The following is a 20,698-nucleotide window of genomic DNA, read 5'->3' on the forward strand; positions in this document are numbered from 1 at the left end:
CAGTTATGCATTATAGTCCAATAAAGGATCTTATTGGGGCTAAGGAGATGGCATTTGCCATGCCATTATATTTTCAACAGTCTTTCAATTACATTCTCAATCATCCACACAAATAAAGCAGTAGTAGGTGCTTCAAGTTACTAACATGAAAGATGAGATTGTTATGGCTTCTGAGCTGACAGTGAACAGACAGTTTTCAGACCAGATCAGCAGATCAAGTCAGGCTTCCCAGAAATCAGTTTTGAGTTCAGAAGCCCATAGATTCATGAAAGTATCCAAGATCCAGCAGGACAGTAATCACATAAGACTGAATAACTCGCTAGGCACTGTTGTCACACACCTTTAATCCCAATACTTGGGAGGCAGAAGCAGGTAGAGCTCTCAGTTCAAGGCCAGCCTGATCTACAGAGCAAGGTCTACAACAGCCAGGGCTACACAGAGAAACTGTCTTGGAAAACCAAAAAGAGTAACAAAAGACTGAGTAACTTTGGTGAGAGAAACTTTTTATTGTGGATAGCTTTTGAGTACTGTTGGTGTTATATACCTTCAGGCAATAAAGTTCTTCTCTTTTTTAATTTTAATTTTTAATTATGTGTGTGCTCGTGTGTGTGCATGTGCATGTGTCAGTGTGTAAGTGCAGTGAGTCCAGGTGCCTGTGAAGATCATGGATATCAGATCCCCTATAGCTGGAGTTATTTATAGGCAGCTGTGAGATGCCTGACGTGGGCGCCTGGAATTGAACTCTTCCTCTGCAAGAGAAATATGTGCCCTTAACTATTGAGCCACCTTTCCAGCCCTCCTTTTCTTTTTAAATAAGTAAATTTTAACTAAAAAATATAGTGGATGCTCCTTCTATGAACTAAATTAAAATATTTTAAAATATACTTTTTGGTGATCTCCCCATTTGGACACCTGCTTATGAATTCAGAAACTCTTATTCAGTCTCTATCTTAGTTATAGTTCATATTGCTATGATAAAACACCAGTACCAGAAACAAGTTGAGGCAGAAAGGGCTTAGTTTGCTAACACTTCCACATCACAGTCCACCATCACAGGAAGGCAGGGCAGGAACTCAAGGCAGGAACTGAAGCAGAGGTCATGAAGGAAGACTCCTTAGCAGCCTGTTCCTAAATGGCTTTGTGCAGCCTGCTTTCTTATATCCTGCAGGATCCCCTACCCCTGGGCGGCACAACCTGCAATGGGTTGGGCCCTCCCACATCAACTACTAAGAAAATGCCCCACAGGCTTGTCTATAGGCCAGTCTGATAGAGATGTTTTCTCAAGTGTGGTTCCCCTTTTCAGATAACTCTAACTATTGAGTTGACAATAAACTAGCTAGAATACTCTCCCTACTTTTCATGGCAATATAGTTATTTGCATTGTTATATAAGAATTTTCCTCTTTTTTTTCCAACCAGGATATAAGTGGAAAAAAAAAAACGTAGTATACAACTAAGGCCTCATCTAGAGAATCATAATTAAACTTATATATATGTAATCAGACATGATGGTTATGAGAAGCTCTATATAAAGAATGTAGTGGACTTTCCTGTAACTTCATGAAGTAAATGCTCACAAAAGTGTCTCAGAGAATTAAGCTGACTGATAAGCTCTTAAAAGAGTAGAATGTCAGTGCAGGACAGTCAAGGCTACACCGAGAAACCCTGTCTCGAAAAACCAAAAAAACAAAACCAACCAAACAAACAAGAGTAGAATGCTTGGTAAATTTGTAGGTTCTCGAGAAAGAGGACTTCTCCAAGTTTGTAAGAATGACAAATGAAACATGACAGCATTCTTGGAGACCATTGCCTAGTTTTGTAATAGTCTACAAGAGGGTGTAAGCAATCTATCCTGAGAGTCCCTATAAGCACTTCTATTCAGAAGTGGCCTTAGTAGTTGGTTAGTGATACATGTGTGTGTGTGTGTGTGTGTGTGTGTGTGTGTGTGTGTGTGTGTGTGTGTGTGTATCTTTAGACTTACAAGGTAAATTTGAGGAGTTCTATTTGATTATTTTTGAGGCAAGGTCACACTATGTAGGCCTGGCTGTCCTGCTGCTCACAGGATCTACCTGTCTCTGCCTCCTGAGTGTTGGAACTAAAGATGTTTTCTATCATGCCGAGTAAAGAGGTCTGTTTGGTTATTATAACTATTTTGCTGTGCCTATGTAAGTAATCACTGCAAAACTAGCAAAATTAGCCTGATTTGTGATCAAGAGTAAAAATTCTCAAGATTCTCATGACCATAGATGAGAGAAGTAAATGGGACACTAGCCAAGAAAAACTGTGAAAGACTTTGAAGGAGGGAAAAGAACTTACATATCTTATCTAATGTACCCTTCAGAGATATCTCTACTTAGATTGTTTCTGAGTCATTTTTAACTCAGTAAGTCATAGAAAAATTCTTAATGTCAAGTTAATATTGCCTAAAGAATGAGAAATCAGTGTTTTGAACATTGAATAGTTTTGCATCTATTTGTAAATTTATTTCAAAATTATTTTAATTAATTAATTGTATGTATATAGGTGTTTGTATGCATATGCACTTGTGTTCCTGGTACTTGTCGAGGCCAAAAGAGGGCTTCCGCTCTCCTGAGACCGTACTAACTAAGGTTGTGAACTGTTATGTGGGTGCTGGGAATAAAACCAGAACCTGGATCCTCTGTAAGAGCAGCCAGTATTTTTAACCATTGAGCTATCTCTCCAGCCTCTATTTCAGAATTCTTTTCAAAAATGATTTATTTTTATTTTATGTGCATTATTGTTTTGCCTGCATGTATGTCTGGGTAAGGTTGTCAAATCATTTGAAGTTGGATTACAGACAGTTAAGAGCTGGGATTTGAACCTGGATCCTCTGGAATACTAGCTAGTGCTCTTAACCACGGAGCCATCACCCCAGCTATTTCAGAATTTAAGAATATTGGTAGGTGGAGAATCAGTTAAAAAAAAGAAAAGAAAAGAAAAGAAACCCAACATATACAGAGTTGGCAAAGAAAAAATAAAATAAAAATAATGGAATAAAAACATGGTTAAAGACAATTATGTAGAACATTCTAGAAAGAAAGTAATACTTAAATTTACACAGTGAGGTTGATCCAAGATGGCGGCGAGCAGTGTGGACCGCGTTTGGAGGCTCCAGTGAACAATTCAGGGAATTGCACAGATTTCTGAGCCAGGAACACCGAAGTCCGAACATCACGGCAGCAGGAGTGCTCCACGGTTCGGAGGGACTAGGGTGCGGAGGACCTGCGTGCCCCTGCACACGGGAGGAGTGTGGTTTTTCTCTGATCGGAGCGGCAGCGGCAGAGGCAGCAGCACCAGCGGCACCAGCAGCGGCGGCTGAGGTTTGCAGCTCATAGCCTTCCGGTGGAGGCGATTGGTGTGGTGGCTGGTGGGAATTGCTGCGGGAGAGGGGACTCAGGGCAGGATTTGGGTCGCGTGGAGCCTTTGAACCCAGACTGGACTCGGCGGACAGTTCAGCCCCAGAGTCCCGGGTATTGGCCCGGCCCAGCAAGCAATTCTGCCTGAGGCACTAACTCAGCTCCGGCCACAGCTCCCCTGCTGTGGCGCAGGCTTAGTTGAGCTCGCTGCTCCACGCTAGGCACTACCTCAGCTCAGCGGCAGCTCCCCTGCGGTGACACAGTCTGGGCGGAGCACTTGGTTTCACCACAGGCGCTAACTCAGAGCAGCCGCAGTTCTCCTGCTGTGGCGCAGGCTTGGTGACGTGCTCGGTTCCATCCTAGGCACCACCTCAGCTCAGCGGCAGCTCCCCTGCGGGGACACAGTCCGGGCGGAGCACTTGTTCCACTACTGGCGCTAACTCAGAGCAGCCGCAGTTCTCCTGCTGTGGCGCAGGCGTGGTGACGTGCTCGGTTCCATCCTAGGCACCACCTCAGCTCAGCGGCAGCTCCCCTGCGGGGACACAGTCCGGGCGGAGCACTTGTTCCACCACTGGCGCTAACTCAGAGCAGCCGCAGTTCTCCTGCTGTGGCGCAGGCGTGGTGACGTGCTCGGTTCCATCCTAGGCACCACCTCAGCTCAGCGGCAGCTCCCCTGCGGGGACACAGTCCGGGCGGAGCACTTGTTCCACCACTGGCGCTAACTCAGAGCAGCCGCAGTTCTCCTGCTGTGGCACAGGCTGGACAGAGCTCTCGGTTCCACCAGCTCTAAGACTCTGGTTGGACACAGTGTACAGTTTGAATCCAGAATTCCTGGCTGAGATTGGTGGTCAGTTCGGGCCCTGAGTCAATAACTGACCACAGCACGCACTTTGGGCCAAAAGGCCCTAGTGGAGCTTGGTGCGTAGTCCCAGCCCAAAAATTCTGGCTGGGCCCTGTGTGCATTTTGGGCCCAAAATCCCTAGCTGAGCTTGGCAGACGGTTCTGGCCCTGAGAATCTAGCTGAGTTCTGCCCGTGGTTCGGTCCCAGTGCTCCTGGCTGGACTTGGCAGGGAACACAGAAGGCTGTGGATACCTTGGCCTGACCCAACGCTCATTCAGAGACCCAGAACAATTGCAGGATCCACAGCAGAGGGGGACTGAGGATCACTGGCTGTGAGAGACCAGAACAACAGGGCTAACCTCCTAACATCCACACCAGTGAAGCTTTGAGCTCGCAGCCTAGGGAAATCGTAAGAAAACAAGTGAATCTATCGTCAGACACCCTCCATTCAACTCTGGAAGCTACCCAACAAAAACAAAGACGGCAAGATGTCTAAAGGACAACGAAAAAGCATACGCAAAAAAACCCCAAAACAACATGGCGTCTCCAGTTTCCAGCTATCCCAAAGAAAACCACCCAGAGAACTCAAATACAACGGAAATACAAGAAAATGACCTCAAATCCTTAGTAATGAGGATGATAATGGAGGAAACAAATAAAATTCGTAATCAAATGCAGGAAGACGCAGACAAACAGGTGAGAGACATAAAAGAAGCACATAGAGTGGAACTGGAAAAATTGCAGGAAAATGCAAACAACCAGATGAAAGAGATAACTAAAACGGTTCAAGCTCTGAAGACCTATAAAGAGGCAATGGAAGAAACTCAGGAATATACAAAAAATCAGATGAAAGAAATCAAAAAATCAGTTCAAGATCTGAAAATGAAAATGGATTCAATGATAAACACACAGACAGAAGAAAAACGAGAACGTGAGACCTCAGAGAAGAAGGCAAGCAACACAGAGGTGAGCTTTTCTAACAGAATCCAAGAGATGGAAGAACGAATCTCAGGGCTAGAAGATACAATCACAGATATTGAATCAACCATTAAAGAAAATGCCAAATCTGGAAAACTCCTGACACAAAACATCCAAGAAATTAAGGACACCATGAAAAGAAGAAATTTGCGGATAATAGGCATTGAAGAAAGAGAAGACATCAGACTCCAGGGCCCAGAAACTATTCTCAACAAAATCATAGAAGAAAATTTCCCCAATCTAAAGAAAGAGATGCCTATAAACATACAAGAGGCCTACAGAACACCAAATAGAATTGACCAGAAAAGAAAAACTGCCCGCCACATAATAATCAAAACACAAAACATGCAGAACAAAGAAAAAATATTAAAAGCTGCAAGGGAAAAGGGCCAAATAACATTTAATGGTAAACCTATCAGAATTACACCTGACTTCTCAGCAGAGACCATAAAAGCCAGAAGGGCCTGGACAGAGATCCTGCAAACCCTAAGAGAACACAGATGCCAGGCCAGACTACTTTACCCAGCAAAATTATCAATAACCATTGATGGAGAAAACAAAATATTCCATGACAAAAACAAATTCAAACAGTACCTATCCACAAACCCAGCTTTACAGAAGGTACTAGAAGGAAAACTCCATCCCAAAGGGTCAAGCTACAACCAAAACTACCCAGGAAATAGATAACTATCCCATGGCAAAAACACAACTACACAAACACTCGACTGGAAACAACATCAAAATTAAGACTCTTAACAGTCACTGGTCATTAATATCTCTCAACTATCAATGGCCTCAATTCTCCAATAAAAAGACACAGACTAACCGAATGGGTACATAAACAAGACCCAACATTCTTCTGCATCCAAGAAACACATCTCACCCATAATGAAAGGCATTACCTCAGGGTAAAAGGTTGGAAAAAAATATTCCAAGCAAATGGTCACAAGAAGCAAGCAGGTGTAGCCATTTTAGTATCGAACAAAATAGACTTTCAACCAAAATTAATCAAAAGGGATGAGGAAGGACACTTCATACTCATCAAAGGTAAAGTCAACCAAGATGACATCACAATTCTGAACATCTATGCTCCCAATACAAGGGCACCCACATATGTAAAAGATCTCCTAAAAAAGCTTAAACCACACATCGATCCCCACACAATAATAGTGGGAGACTTCAACACCCCACTCTCACTGAAGGATAAGTCATTGAAACAGAAACTAAGCCGAGAAATAACATCATTAACCAATGCCATGGGTCAAATGGATCTAACAGATATCTATAGAACCTTTCACCCAAACAAGAAAGAATACACCTTCTTCTCTGCACCCCATGGAACCTTCTCCAAAATTGATCACATCGTAGGTCACAAAGCAAGCCTCAACAGATACAAGAGGATTGAAATAATACCTTGTATCCTTTCAGATCACCATGCTCTTAGGCTGCAATTCAACAACAACAGAAATAACAAAAAGCCTACACGTTTGTGGAAACTAAACAACTCTCTGCTAAATGACACCTGGGTCAGGGAAGAAATAAAGAAAGAAATCAAGGAGTTTCTGAAATTCAATGAAAATGATGAAACAACATACCCAAATTTGTGGGATACATTGAAAGCAGTGCTAAGAGGAAAATTCATAGCACTAAGTGCCTTTAAAAAGAAATTGGAAACATCGCACATAAGCATCTTAACAACACAACTGGAAGCCCTAGAAAAAAAAGAAGCAGAAACACCCAAGAGGAGTAGACGCCTGGAAATTATCAAACTCAGGGCTGAAATTAACAAATTAGAAACTAAGAAAACAGTCCAAAGAATCAACAAAACCAAAAGCTGGTTCTTTGAGAAAATCAACAAGATAGACAGACCATTAGCCAAACTAACTAAAAGGCAGAGAGACAGTATTGAAATCAACAAAATCAGAAATGAAAAGGGAGACATAACAACAGACACTGAAGAAATTCAAAGAATCATAAGATCCTACTTTGAAGGCATATACGCCACAAAATTTGAAAATCTAAGGGAAATGGACGATTTTCTTGATCAAGTTCACTTGCCAAAGTTGAGTGAAGAACAGATAAACAAGTTAAATAGTCCCATTTCCCCTACAGAAATAGAAGCAATCATCGATGGTCTTCCAACCAAAAAAAGCCCAGGGCCAGATGGTTTCAGTGCAGAATTCTACCAGACCTTTAAGGGCGAGCTAATACCGATACTCTTCAAGCTACTCCAAAAGATAGAAATGGATGGAAAATTACCAACTTCATTCTATGAGGCCATAGTCTCATTGATACCTAAACCTCACAAAGACTCAACAAAGAAAGAGAATTTCAGACCAATTTCTCTTATGAACATAGATGCAAAAATACTAAATAAAATACTTGCAAAACGAATACAGGAGCACATCAAAGATATCATTCATCATGACCAAGTAGGCTTCATTCCAGGCATGCAGGGATGGTTTAATATACGGAAATCCATCAATGTAATCCATCATATAAACAAACTGAAATAAAAAACCACATGATCATCTCCTTGGATGCAGAGAAAGCATTTGATAAAATTCAACACCCATTCATGTTTAAAGTTTTAGAGAGATCGGGGATACAAGGCACTTTCCTCAACATAATAAAGGCTATATACAGCAAGCCAATAGCCAAAATCAAAGTAAATGGTGAGATACTCAAGGAAATTCCTCTAAAATCGGGAACAAGGCAAGGCTGCCCACTCTCTCCATATCTCTTCAATATAGTACTCGAAGTTCTAGCCAGAGCAATAAGACAACAAAAGGAGATCAAGGGTATCCAAATGGGAAAGGAGGAAGTCAAATTATCCCTCTTTGCAGATGATATGATAGTGTACATAAGTGACCCTCAAAACTCCACCAGAGAACTCCTAAAGCTGATAAACACCTTCAGCAAATTGGCTGGATACAAAATTAACTCAAAAAAGTCTGTAGCCTTCCTATACACAAATGACAAGCTTACAGAGGAAGAAATTAGGAAAACCACACCCTTCACATTAGCCACAAGCAATATAAAATATCTAGGAGTTACCCTAACTAAGCAAGTGAAGGATTTGTATGAAAAAAATTTCAAAACTCTGAAGAAAGAGATTGAAGATGACCTGAGAAGATGGCGTGATCTTCCTTGCTCATGGATCGGGAGAATTAACATAGTAAAAATGGCCATCCTACCAAAAGCAATCTACAGATTCAATGCAATCCCTATCAAAATAACTACACAATTTTTTAAAGACATTGAAAGTTCAATTCTGAACTTCATATGGAAAAACAAAAAACCCAGAATAGCTAAAACAATCTTGTACAATAAAAGATGCTCCGGAGGAATCTCCATACCTGATCTCAAACTGTACTATAAAGCAATAGTACTTAAAACAGCATGGTACTGGCACAGCAACAGGCTGGTTGATCAGTGGAATCGAATCGAAGACCCAGATATGAATCCACACACATATGGTCACTTGATTTTTGACAAAGGAGCCAAATCCATTCAATGGAAAAAGGATAGCATCTTCAACAAATGGTGCTGGTCTAACTGGAGGTCTATGTGTAAAAAAATGAAACTGGACCCATATTTGTCACCTTGCACAAAACTCAAATCCAAGTGGATTAAAGACCTCAACATAAAACCAGAGACACTAACTCACTTAGAAGAAAAAGTGGGAAAGAGCCTGGAACATATTGGCACAGGAGACAACTTCCTGAACAGAACACCAACGGCCCAGGCCTTAATGTCAACCATTAATAATGGGACCTCATGAGGCTGAGAAGCTTCTGTAAGGCAGGAGACACTGTCAAGAGAACAAAGCGACAGCCTACAGACTGGGAAAAAATCTTCACCAACCCTACATCTGACAAAGGTCTAATATCCAAAATATATAAAGAACTCAAGAAATTAAACACCACCAAACCGAATAACCCAATTGAGAAATGGGGCTTGGAACTAAACAGAGAATTCTCAACAGAGGAGTATCAAATGGCTGAGAAACACTTAAAGAAATGCTCAACCTCCTTAGTCATCAGGGAAATGCAAATCAAAACAACTCTGAGATTCCATCTTACACCCATCAGAATGGCTAAGATCAAAAATTCAAGCGACACCACATGCTGGCGAGGATGTGGGGAGAGAGGAACACTCCTTCATTGCTGGTGGGAATGCAAACTAGTACAGCCACTTTGGAAATCTATCTGGTGCTATCTCAGAAAAATGGGAATAGGGCTTCCTCAAGACCCAGCTATTCCACTCCTTGGAATATACCCAGAAGATGCTCCAGCACACAACAAGAAAATTTGCTCAACCATGTTCATAGCAGCCTTATTCATAATAGCCAGAACATGGAAACAGCCTAAGTGTCCCTCAGTAGAAGAGTGGATAAAGAAACTGTGGTACATATACACTATGGAATACTACTCAGCTATTAAAAACAAGGAATTCCCGAAATTTGGTGGATAAATGGATTGAGCTAGAAATGATCATAATGAGTGAGTTAACCCAGAAGCAGAAAGAATCAAATGGTATATACTCACTTATATCTGCATACTAGCCCAAGGGGCATGTCCCACGAAAGCCTTCACTTACCAGGAAACTGGGACAGAGGGGAAGGCATCCTATTGGGACTCTAAATGAGAGACGCATGGGAGAACAGCAAAATAAAAGGATCCAGAGGGTCCTAGAAATCTACAAGTAGAACAATATGATAGGCAGATTTGGGCCCAGGGGTCCCGCTCAAACTAAGGCACCAGCCAAGGACAATACAGGAGGTAAACTTAAACCCCTTCCCAGATCTAGCCAATGGTCAGAATATTCTCCACAGTTGAGTGGAGAGTGTGATACGACTTCTCACATACTCTGGTGCCTCACATTTGACCATGTCCCCTGGAGGGGGAGACCTGGTGGCACTCAGAGGAAGGACAGCAAGTAGCCAAGAAGAGACTTGATACCCTATGAGAATATATAGGGGGACGTAATCCCCCTCAGGAACAGTCATAGGGGAGGGGAATAATGGGAAAATGTGGGGGGGGGGGAGGAATGGGAGGATACAAGGGATGGGATAAACATTGAGATGTAACAAGAATAAATTAATAAAAAAAAAATTAAAAAAAAAAAAAAAAAAAAAAAAAAAAAAAATTTACACAGTGAAAGGATTTCATTTTTAAAAAATGGCCCAGAATGGACTACTGCATAGTAATCCATTCCTAGCAGTTTGTTCTGTTTCTAATTTTTCAGTGAATATTTATTTATTCATTTGAAATTTATTGCATCTGTGCACATGTGGAGGTCAGAGAATGACTTATAGGAGTCAGTGCTCTCCTTCCACCATATATAGGATTCCAGGGATTAAACTCAGCTTTTCAGGCCTGGCAGCTGGTACCTTTACTGGCTGAGCTATCTCACTGGCTCTGAATGAATAGCTTTTATTTTTAAAGCATCTTTAGGTTCACAGCACAATGGAAAGCAAAATACAGAGGGTTCCTTCAAGCCCTCCCCACTGGATGTCCATCTGTTTGTGCATTAGTTACAAATGAAGAACCAGCACTGACACATAATTTTCAACCAAATTCCATGTTTTGCTTGAGAGTTCCTGCTGAGTTGTATTATCTATGGGCTCTGGTAAATGTATGATGACATGTATCCACAATTGCCACAGTCACATAGAATAGTTTTCTTTCCAGGGAAACTGTTATTACCCACATATTTATCCTGGACATGGACAATCTGATTTTTTTTCTCTCTCTCCACAATTTTGCCTTTTTAAGAATGCCATACAGTCAGAATAACATAATTTGTAGTTTTTCAGACTGACTTCACTTAGTAAAATGCATTAAGATTTCTCCATGCCATTTTCTGGCTTGATATCTAACATCTCTTTAGTGCTGAATCATGTTCTGTGTATGAAATACACCATGTTTTATTGATCAGTTCCCCTATATTGAGAGACATCTAATAGGTGCTTTTAAGTTTGGATAATTTGAATAAAGCTTCTATAAACATGCATGTGCAAGTTCTTGTGTGGCTATACACTTTTACCTCCTTTGGGTAAATACAAAAGTAGCACGATTGCTGAGTCATATTGGTAAGATTATGTTTAGTTTTTAGAGGAGCTCCAAATTTCCAAAGTGACTATGCTGCATCCCCATCTGTAATATATGAGAGTTCTCTTGCTTTGTATAGTCACTGGGATTTGTTGTTGCCAGTGTTTTGGATTTGGTAATTTAAATATATGTCTAAGCTGGGTGCGGTGGCAAATGCCTATAATCTCAACACTCAGGGAGGCAGAGGCAGGCAGATCTCTGTAAGTTTGAGGACAGCCTGGTCTACAAAGCAAGTCTGGGACAGCCAGGGCTACAATAAAGAAACTCTGTCTCAAAACACCAAATTTAAAACAAATAAATATGTGTCTAGTGGTATCTCAGTATGGTATTCATTTGAAGTTCCCTAATGACTGTATACCTAAGCATGCACACACATACAAATACATACACATATACCAAAATGCCACAGATCACTTAATGATGGGTAGGAATGCACCATTATGTAATCATCATAGGATTATACTTAGACAAGAGTTACGATGTCACTAGGCAATGTAATCTTATGAGGACCATTGTATACTCAATCTATTTTTAACTGCTACGTTGTTAGATAATGAAAGAAACATACATAAAAGAAGATATGCTTTCTGTTCTTATGATGTAACACATAATTTCAGGTATAAAACCTAACAACAGTAGGTATGTTACTTAGGTCTTTTTGATCTTGACTTTTGCTGTTTTATTTACTTAAATGGCTGCCATAGATAGAGATATCTTAGATGTTTATGTTCACCTCTAATTATTAAAATCTGTCAAAGATATCATATATACACAAAAAGAAAACAATAGGAGAGTAGTTTCTAAATCCCACGAAACATGATTCATCCACATATTAAAACAACAACATATCATGACCGAATAGATTTTATTCTAGAAAAGCAATTATTATTTAATTCTAGGAAATCTATTATTATAATTCAGTATACTCATAGTTTAAAAAAGGAACATGATTATCTCCTTAGAGTTGGAGAAAGCATATAAACTGACTTGATAGCCACTGACTCAAAGCAATTGTAAATTATGAACAGATGAACATACTTTAGAAATCTAAAAGCTGATATGTACTAAGGAAACAGTAAGAAGCTTTTCTATAACTTCCAAAGGCTTACAACAATTTTGTTTATAAAAATATTTAGCAGTATTTGAAATGTACTGGTAAATTTGATTAAAGTCCAGTCTAATTATGTAGGAGCAATAACACCATGTTAGACAATATTATACTTTCTCAGAAAGTATTATTCTCACTACAAGCACTGTGCCATGAAGTAAAAATTCTAACATACAGTATAGAAAAATTCCAAAAGAATTATTTTACTGGTTATGAAGAATAGTGCAAATTTCTGGTAGCCAAAGTTTCTGGTGACTTTTTGCTCAGTTCATAAACTCTCTTCTGCTTGTAGTACTAGGCAAGCACTGTACTACTGAACTACATCTTTAGCATTAACTCACTTTGTAAATGTGTTACTAAACCCACTTCCCATTGTACCTGTTTGTTTCAGGAGTTTCCAAACATATTTGCATCTCTGGATCTGCTCAAGTGCCATTCTCAGTAACCTTTTCTATATAAAAAATATAACATATAATTAATCAAATTCAAAGAATTTTAAGCAAATTAAAATAATTTCAAACTGCATTCAATGAAAGTTAATAGTAAAATAATAAAAATAATTGTTTAGCCAAAGATTTTTCAATTAGTATAGAAATACTAGCTTCTATATGGAAATGTTTTTCTTTATTATATCAAGAAAGTGAAGATTAGAAAACCGTGAGCATTACCAATTTATTTAATAGTATAGAATATAATAATAATATTTCTCCTGGATAGGAGTATGAAGAATTCTATAGACTATTCCAAACAAAACAGAAATACCTGATAAAAATTACAAGCTACATCATGTGGCGCTGGAGGCATAGTAAGTAATATATGCTAAGAGCTTGCTTAGCATGTGAGCTAAGCTTAGCACTGGTTCTTCTATCTCCTCCCAATAAAAATAAACAAAATGCAATCACATAAAGTCATAGAAAATTGCCCAGAGAGTATGTATTTATTTGCTCCCAGAGACCTACTAAGCATCAGTCAGAGCAGTGAGAGCCCATACATATGGGCCATGACATGTTTAAATTAACCCTCATGTCAGTGTGATGTAAGCACTGCTTTAGTCAGATGTGGCCAAGTTTCTAGGCTAGGATTCTTAGGAGGTCCAAGACCAATAGACTTCTCTCTTCTCCACTGGGTCTGTATTATAAATGCTCTATTCGAAACAAGCACAAGTTTGAGTCCATATTTATTGGACAAAAACAAGGCAAGTTCAAAATACTTGGTCTTAATTGTTGTCATGTCAGCTTACAGTATAGTTTCCATGCTGAGAGACAAAAGGTAAAATAACTAAAGACCACAAGTTTCTACTCAGAGTTGAATATCTGATAAAAATCAAACCACTTCTATCTTTGCCCCCAAATCTAAAACAGTGGTTTTGTTTCATCTTAGTAGAAGACATGTTATGAGCTTTGAAGTTTTCCCTAGGGAGAATGTCTTTAACAAGCACAGAGCCTAGAGATATTCAAGTCCAGATCACTGGGGAAAACCCTGGACCTTTTGTTGGTGAACAAGACTAGTAGCTTAACACATAACAGACCAATTTGAAGTTACAGAAAAATTGGGTAAAGGGGAAATTACAAATATCCTTATCCATTCAAAGGGGCATTGGAGTGGATGTAGACATATTTTTGTTTTGATCCCAAGTGTGTGATGTGACAGACTTGTGGAAGGGCACTAATTTAATTGAATCATACTGTAGAGAAACTCATGTCCAAGAGTACTAGAGAGTGAGATCAAAATCACCTAGTAAGTAGTGAAGACTAAGGGTTAGGGGTGACACCAATAGAAGTCCATTTTGGAGCTTAAAAGGGAGATCAACCTGTATTTTAAAAAGTGACATGAATGTAGAAAGGAGACAAGTTGGGAAGGAGAAGGGGATCATTAGGAGTTGGAAGGGAAAGAAAAGTGAGGGGAGGGGGTTGGTGAATACGATCACAATATATTGTATGCATGCATAAAATTATAAAAACTAAAACTGTAGTTTGAATGTGAAATGATCGCCACAGCTTCATTTGTCTGAACACTTGGTCCCCAGTTGGTGATACTATTTGGGAAGGTCGTAGAATCTTCATCAGGAGGAGTCTCACTGCAGTAAGTGGATGCCTGGCAAAAGGTCTTAAAGCTTTACAGCTCAGCCCCACTTCCTGTTTACTGACTGCTTCCTGGATGTGGATGTAATGTGACAAGCTTATTCTCCTGTTCCTGTCACTTTGCCTTTCCTGCCTGCTGCCACATCTTCCTTGCCATGGTGGACTCGGTCTCTCTGGAACTATAATCCCAAATAAAGCCCTGTCCTTTAAGTTGTTCTTGTCAGGATATTTTATCACAGCAAAAGAAAAGTAAGAGAAAAAACTGGTTCAGAGAAGTGGGACTTGGGAGACTGTTTTGCAGTAGAAATGTAAAAGACTTTGGAACCTTGGGATAGAAAAGCCCTTGAGCCAGGTGGTGGTGCACACCTGTAATCCTAGCACTCTGGGAGGCAGAGGCAGAGGCAGAGGCAGGCAGATTGCTGTGAGTTTGAGGCCAGCCTGGTCTACAAAGTGAGTCCAGAACAGCCAGGGCTATATAGAGAGACCCTGTCTCAAAAAAAAAAAAAAAAAAAAATTAAAAAAATCAAAAGACAAAAACAAAGCCGGACTTGAATGCAGAGCTTAAAAGTTTGGGAGGCCAGAAAACAGAAAAAAAGTGTAGACTATGGAAGACCAGCTTATGAGGCTTTAGAGGGTGGTAGGGTGTCTTTTGAGAACTGGGCTAAAGGCCATTTAGTGTATATTCAGGCAAATAATCTGGCTGCATTCTGCTATTGTCCCAAGAACTTGAGTGAAGGTGAATTCAAGTTTCAGCCTTATTTATTTGGTAGAGGAATTTAAAGACAGGACAACGACAAAGATATGCCAGTTATTGGTCACTGCTCTCATTTGTATCTATATTAGGAGAGATAAAGTGGAACAAAAGAAAATGTATTTCTTTATTTTACATCCTGATTGTAACAGCCCCCTTTTCTCGTCCAACCATCCCATCCTTCCCTCTTCTCCACGCCCCCTCCCCTACTCCTAGAAAAAGTGGGGCCCCCTCCACCAGCCCACCTGAGCTCATCAAGTTGCATCAGGACTGAGCCCCTCCTCATCCACTGAGGCTGGGAGAGGCAGCCCCGCCAGGGGGAAGTGATCAAAAGCACGCAACAGAGTCCATGTTTTTAAATGTGAAGTTTGGTGAGGAAAAGTATATAAAAAAGCTTAAAGTTGTGAACAAAGAAAATATAGATAATAAAGCATCTGTAATTGTTAAAGAGGCTACTTCCATTAGCAAGAGACCTCCTGTTCTGGACAGAGACTATAATGGAGATGCCTGAAGGGCAAGATTCTCTCTAGCTTGTGAAAATGCAAATTCATTCGAAAGGGCAAAGTATAAACTCACAATGCCAAAGGAGCTTCCTGTTCCTGATAGCAACTGTCCAAAGAAGTGTTTCTCCAGGGTTAGTGCACAAAAGCTGATATGATTGTAGTTCAAAGGAACCAAGTTTCATCCTAAGGTCAAAGTAGAACCCGGCACTGTCATTCATGAGGTAGTGGTTTTGCAGGCACAAAGGTGTAAAACTGAGGGGGTCATGAAGTCTTGTAGCACAGTTCCAGAGAGCTGCTAAGGACAAGCAACATATTGCAGGGTCAGAGTCCCTGCAAATGTGTCCTGAAAGGCCACTGCATAAAGATGAGAAGATAAAGAGTAAATTGCAGTAGAGACTCAAGGCTACTGGAGAATCCAGAACCAGGAACGTCCACAGACTGAACCAAGAGAAAGGCAGCAGAGCTGGAGGGTCAGGGCTAAACAGACCCATTGGAACTGGGATGAGTCCATTATGACTTCCAGATGCCAGACTGGGCTGCAGGATTTGATGTTGCTTTACTGGCTTTTGCTCTTGCTTTGGTACAATCTTTCCTTACTATACCTCATTACTCTGTTTTGGAATTGAAATGCATAGTCATGTCTCATTATATGTTGGAATTACACAATGTCTTTCTATTTTACAAAAGGTCATAGCTAAGATACTGCCTCCATTCTCAGAAAATACTTTAGATTTTGGACTTTTGAACAGTGATGGGATTGGTAAGATTATAGGAACGTCTGAAGTTGGACTTCCTTTTTGCTTCAAAATATGGGCATGAGCCTATAGAGACTAGAGACAAAATATTGTGGTTTGAATGTTAAATGTTTCCCATAGGCTCACAAGTTTGAATGCTTTAGACTCTAGCACTAGTAGCACTAGACTCTAGTACTGCTGTTTGGGAAAGATGTGGAATTTTTAGCAGATAGAGACTTCCTGGAGGAAGTGAGTCACTGGGAGTAGGCCTTATAGCAAGTCCCAATTTTCTGTTCACTCTCTGCTACCTAAATATAGGTGTAATGTGACCAGCAAGCCTTCTCATGCTGCCAATATACCTTTCCTGCCTGCTACCATGTCTTCTTTGCCAGGATGGACCATACTGCTCTGGAACTGTAAGCCAAAATAAACCCATTCTCCCTTAAGTTGCTTTTGTCAGAAAAGTAACTATACAAAACTAAAATTTAAAAATAAATAAGGGTGATTAGGAAAAAGGTATAATATTAAAGCACTCTACTAAAACCACCAGTATCTCATTTTAGGAGGAGGGGTCAGGACAGATTGCCTTCTGTAGAGCAAAAACTGAGCCATTACACTGTGGGGAAAGTAGAGCTCAATGAGCTAGTTCAGTCAGTTCACTAAACAGTGACAAAAAGTGAACTAACAAGAGAGAACAGTAGTTAAGAACATTTACTATTCTTGCAGAGGACCTAGGTTTGATTCACAGCACTCACAGAGCTGCTTATTACTATCTTTAATTCCAATTCTCGTTTCTGGCTTCCAAGAGCACCAGACAAGTATGTTGTGTACATGCCGGCAAACATATGCAAAAAAAAAGAAAAAAAAAAAAGAAATGACTTTGTAAAGGTTCAAATGTTAAACTTAGCAAACACACATTTCAAATCACCAATTTTAAGTATAATTAAATAACTAAAGGAAGCCATATTTAAAGAACAAACATATAAGAATGTTCACCTAGTGCTCACTTCGGCAGCACATATACTAAAATTGGAATGATACAGAGAAGATTAGCATGGCCCCTGTGTAAGGACGAAACCAAAATTTGTGAAGCGTTCCATACTTTTGATGTGGGGACTCCCTCTTGGGACTCTAGGTGAGAGAGGTATGGAAAAATGGGGAAATAGAAGAATCCAGAGGGTCCTAGAAACCTATAAGAAGAACATCATGACAGGTGGATCTGGGCCCAGGGGGTCTGCTCAAACTACTGCACCAACCAAGGACAATATATGCAGTAAGCATTGAACCCCTACCCAGATCTAGCCAATGGACAGGACGTTCTCCACAGTTGTGTGGAGAGGGGGGACTGACTCTGACATGAACTCCGGTGCCCCATATTTGACCACTTCCCCTGGATGGAGAGGCCTGGTGGCACTCAGAGAAAGGATAAGCAGGCTACCAAGATGAGACTTGATAGCCTATGATCACATAATGGGGGGAGGCGGTCCCCTTCTGTCACAGGCCTAGGGGAGGGGAATAGGGTGAAGGAGGGAGGGAGGAACTGGAGGATACAAGTGAGGGGATAACAACTGAGATATAATCTGAATAAATCAATTAAATAAAAAATTAAAAATAGGAATGCTCACCAAATGTATTCCAATAAAGCTATACACATTATAAAAGTAATCAAATGGGAATTCTAGAATTGAAATTGAAATTGAAATGTGTGAGAAAAGCAACATTCAGTGTGAATTGACAGAAGCAGCAATCAGTAAATAAATATTTTAAAAGGTGATTATTGAGCATACCTTAGAGGTAGACTGTGTGCCCAACATGCACAAGGTTCGGTCCCCAGTAACAAAACTAGCAAACAAAGCAGTTGTATAATACATATAATGTACACACACACACACACACACACACACACACACACAAGAGTCAGATAAATTCAAACCTATATTTTTCACTCCTAGAGCAACCACTCTCAACATTAAAAAACCCCATGTGTTTATTTCAAGAGAAAGTAAGCAATGAGGAATAAAAGACACATTAGATGTCTGAACGGGAGTTATGACCCAGTGGTGAAGAGTGCTTGGTGTTCTTGCAGAGGACCCAGGTTTGGTTTCCAGCATGCATATCAAGTAGCACACTACCATCTGTTACTAAAGATTCAGAAGGTATGATTCCACCTTCTGTCCTTGGTGGACACTTTCACACACATAGTGCATATACAGACAAACAAGTGCACTCACGCGCATGCACACACACACATATGAAGGAAAAGATAAGTTAGATCTATAAAAGACAAAAAATAAAATAGCAGTTGAACTATAAAATAATAGCAATTATCAATTTATTAAAACTATGTACTAAAGGACAGGTAGTTTATATTCTGTCTGCAAGAGATAAGCACTATATCTAAAAACACAGGTTGAAAATAAAAGGATGAAAAAAGGCTATGAGTTAGATATTTCAACACCTCTATAAATAATAAACAACTAGGAAGAACATCATCAAAGATATAGAGAATTTAAAACCATACGTCTATAACTAACAAGCATATATCAAACATACCATCAATCCAACACCAATGTATATGCTCAAAATGAAAATTTCATATAAATATTTGTATATGAATTTATTAAGAGATTATTCATAATATTTAAAAATGTTTTTATTTTATGTATAGGAACTTTTGCCTGCATATATGTATATGCATGCTTAGATCCTTGACATCTATACAGTCCAGATGAGGGTGTCAGATTCCCTAGAACTGGAGTTACAGACAGTTGTGAGGCATCATGTGGGTGCTGGGAACTAAATAGAACAGCAAGTGCTTTTAACTAATAAGCCATTTCTCTTGACCTGAGGCATTATTAATAATATTTAAAAATTGGAAAGAACCCAAATATTTATCAATGAATGAGTGGTAATGAAAATGTGATATATCCAGACAATGTACCGTTACTCAGCTACAAGGAAGGATGTATGAAGTACTGATACTTACTAAAAAACAGAATCTGAAAATTTTTTATAAACGGAGCCAATCAGAAAAGAGTATAAATCATATTATTAGATTTACACAAAAAGCTCACAATAGGCAAACTATTTAGGCAGAAAACAGATTACTGGTTGCTTAGAGTAACTACTAATGGGTAAAAAGTGTCTTCTTAGAATGATAAAAAGATTCTAAAATTAGATTGTGTTGATAGTTCTATATCTCAAAATATGCTAAAAATGTTAAGATGTGAATTTAAATGGATGGTTTAGGATGGGGATAAAGCTTGGCGGCAGGACACATGGAGTATAAGACACTGTCTTCAGTGTGTTGGTCCTAGGCTTCTTACATTTTTTGTTTAAGGCTTCCTGACAATGCATTGGAAGACACCATTGTTTTTAGAGACGGAAAAACTTTCAGATTCTGCTAGCTCTTTTAGGCCCGAACTGCTGAGGCACAGGAGTACCTACTAGTCCAGGAATAGTCTTCTCTCCTTTTATTTTTTGAAAAACAAGTTGAGAACATTCAGATTGGCATCCACAATGCATCTCAAAACAGAACTGTGCTTCCTGTCTTTAGTTCTTCTTGATTTATATAACAAGAATGCTCCTTACTCAAAAGCAGGTACCCCCTGGTATGGGACAAGACACCTTGCGTCACTGGAAAACCTTTGTTTTTCATTTCCACCACTGACCCAGACTACATTAATTAATAAAAAAAGAAATGTGCTGTATATGTCTATGTTGTCCATTTTATCTGTGATGTCATTTACTTCAGAAGTTTCTCTGCTTACTTGTTGCCAAAATGACCTATTAACTGGAGAGAATGGGACACTGAAGTCATTTAACATTGTTCTGGGGTTAATCTGTAACCACATCTATTAGCATTTGTTTTATGAAGTTGAGTACAGCTGTGCTCAGTGTTTATATGTTTAGAGTCATAATATCTTCTATGTCTCTTGTGACTAGTTTTGGTTTTTAGTCTTTTTAGTCAGTAGTTTTCCTATATAGTATTAATAAACATGCTGAAGAGGAAATAGAAGAAATGATCTAATTTATAATTTGTTCAAAAGATAGCTTAAACTAAATTTAATAAAAAAGTGAAAGAACTCTACAATGAAAACCTTAAGACATGGATAAAAGAAACTGAAACAATCCCAAGAAGGTGGAAAGACCTCCCATACCCATGGATTGGAAGAAGTAATATGTGAAACTCTCTTAACAAAAGAAGTCT

At 39.5% G+C, this 20,698-nt stretch overlaps 1 protein-coding gene and 1 non-coding gene across 2 annotated transcripts in view; one reads left to right on the forward strand and one right to left on the reverse strand.

The window, feature by feature from the left end:
- The window catches only part of Tex11 (testis expressed 11), a 223,002-nt gene that overhangs the window by 30,671 nt on the left and 171,633 nt on the right, over nt 1-20,698 (reverse strand). Inside the window, exon 24 of the mRNA XM_051141799.1 lies at nt 12,798-12,865. Within this exon, the coding sequence (XP_050997756.1) occupies nt 12,798-12,865 (68 nt within the window). The remainder of the gene's footprint in view (nt 1-12,797; nt 12,866-20,698) is intronic.
- On the forward strand, nt 17,488-17,594 carry LOC127185964 (U6 spliceosomal RNA). Its single transcript, XR_007830230.1, has one exon. It is a non-coding gene; the product is annotated as a U6 spliceosomal RNA (small nuclear RNA).

The sequence above is a fragment of the Acomys russatus genome, chromosome X (genome assembly GCF_903995435.1).
Source record: "Acomys russatus chromosome X, mAcoRus1.1, whole genome shotgun sequence".
Lineage (NCBI taxonomy): Eukaryota > Metazoa > Chordata > Mammalia > Rodentia > Muridae > Acomys > Acomys russatus.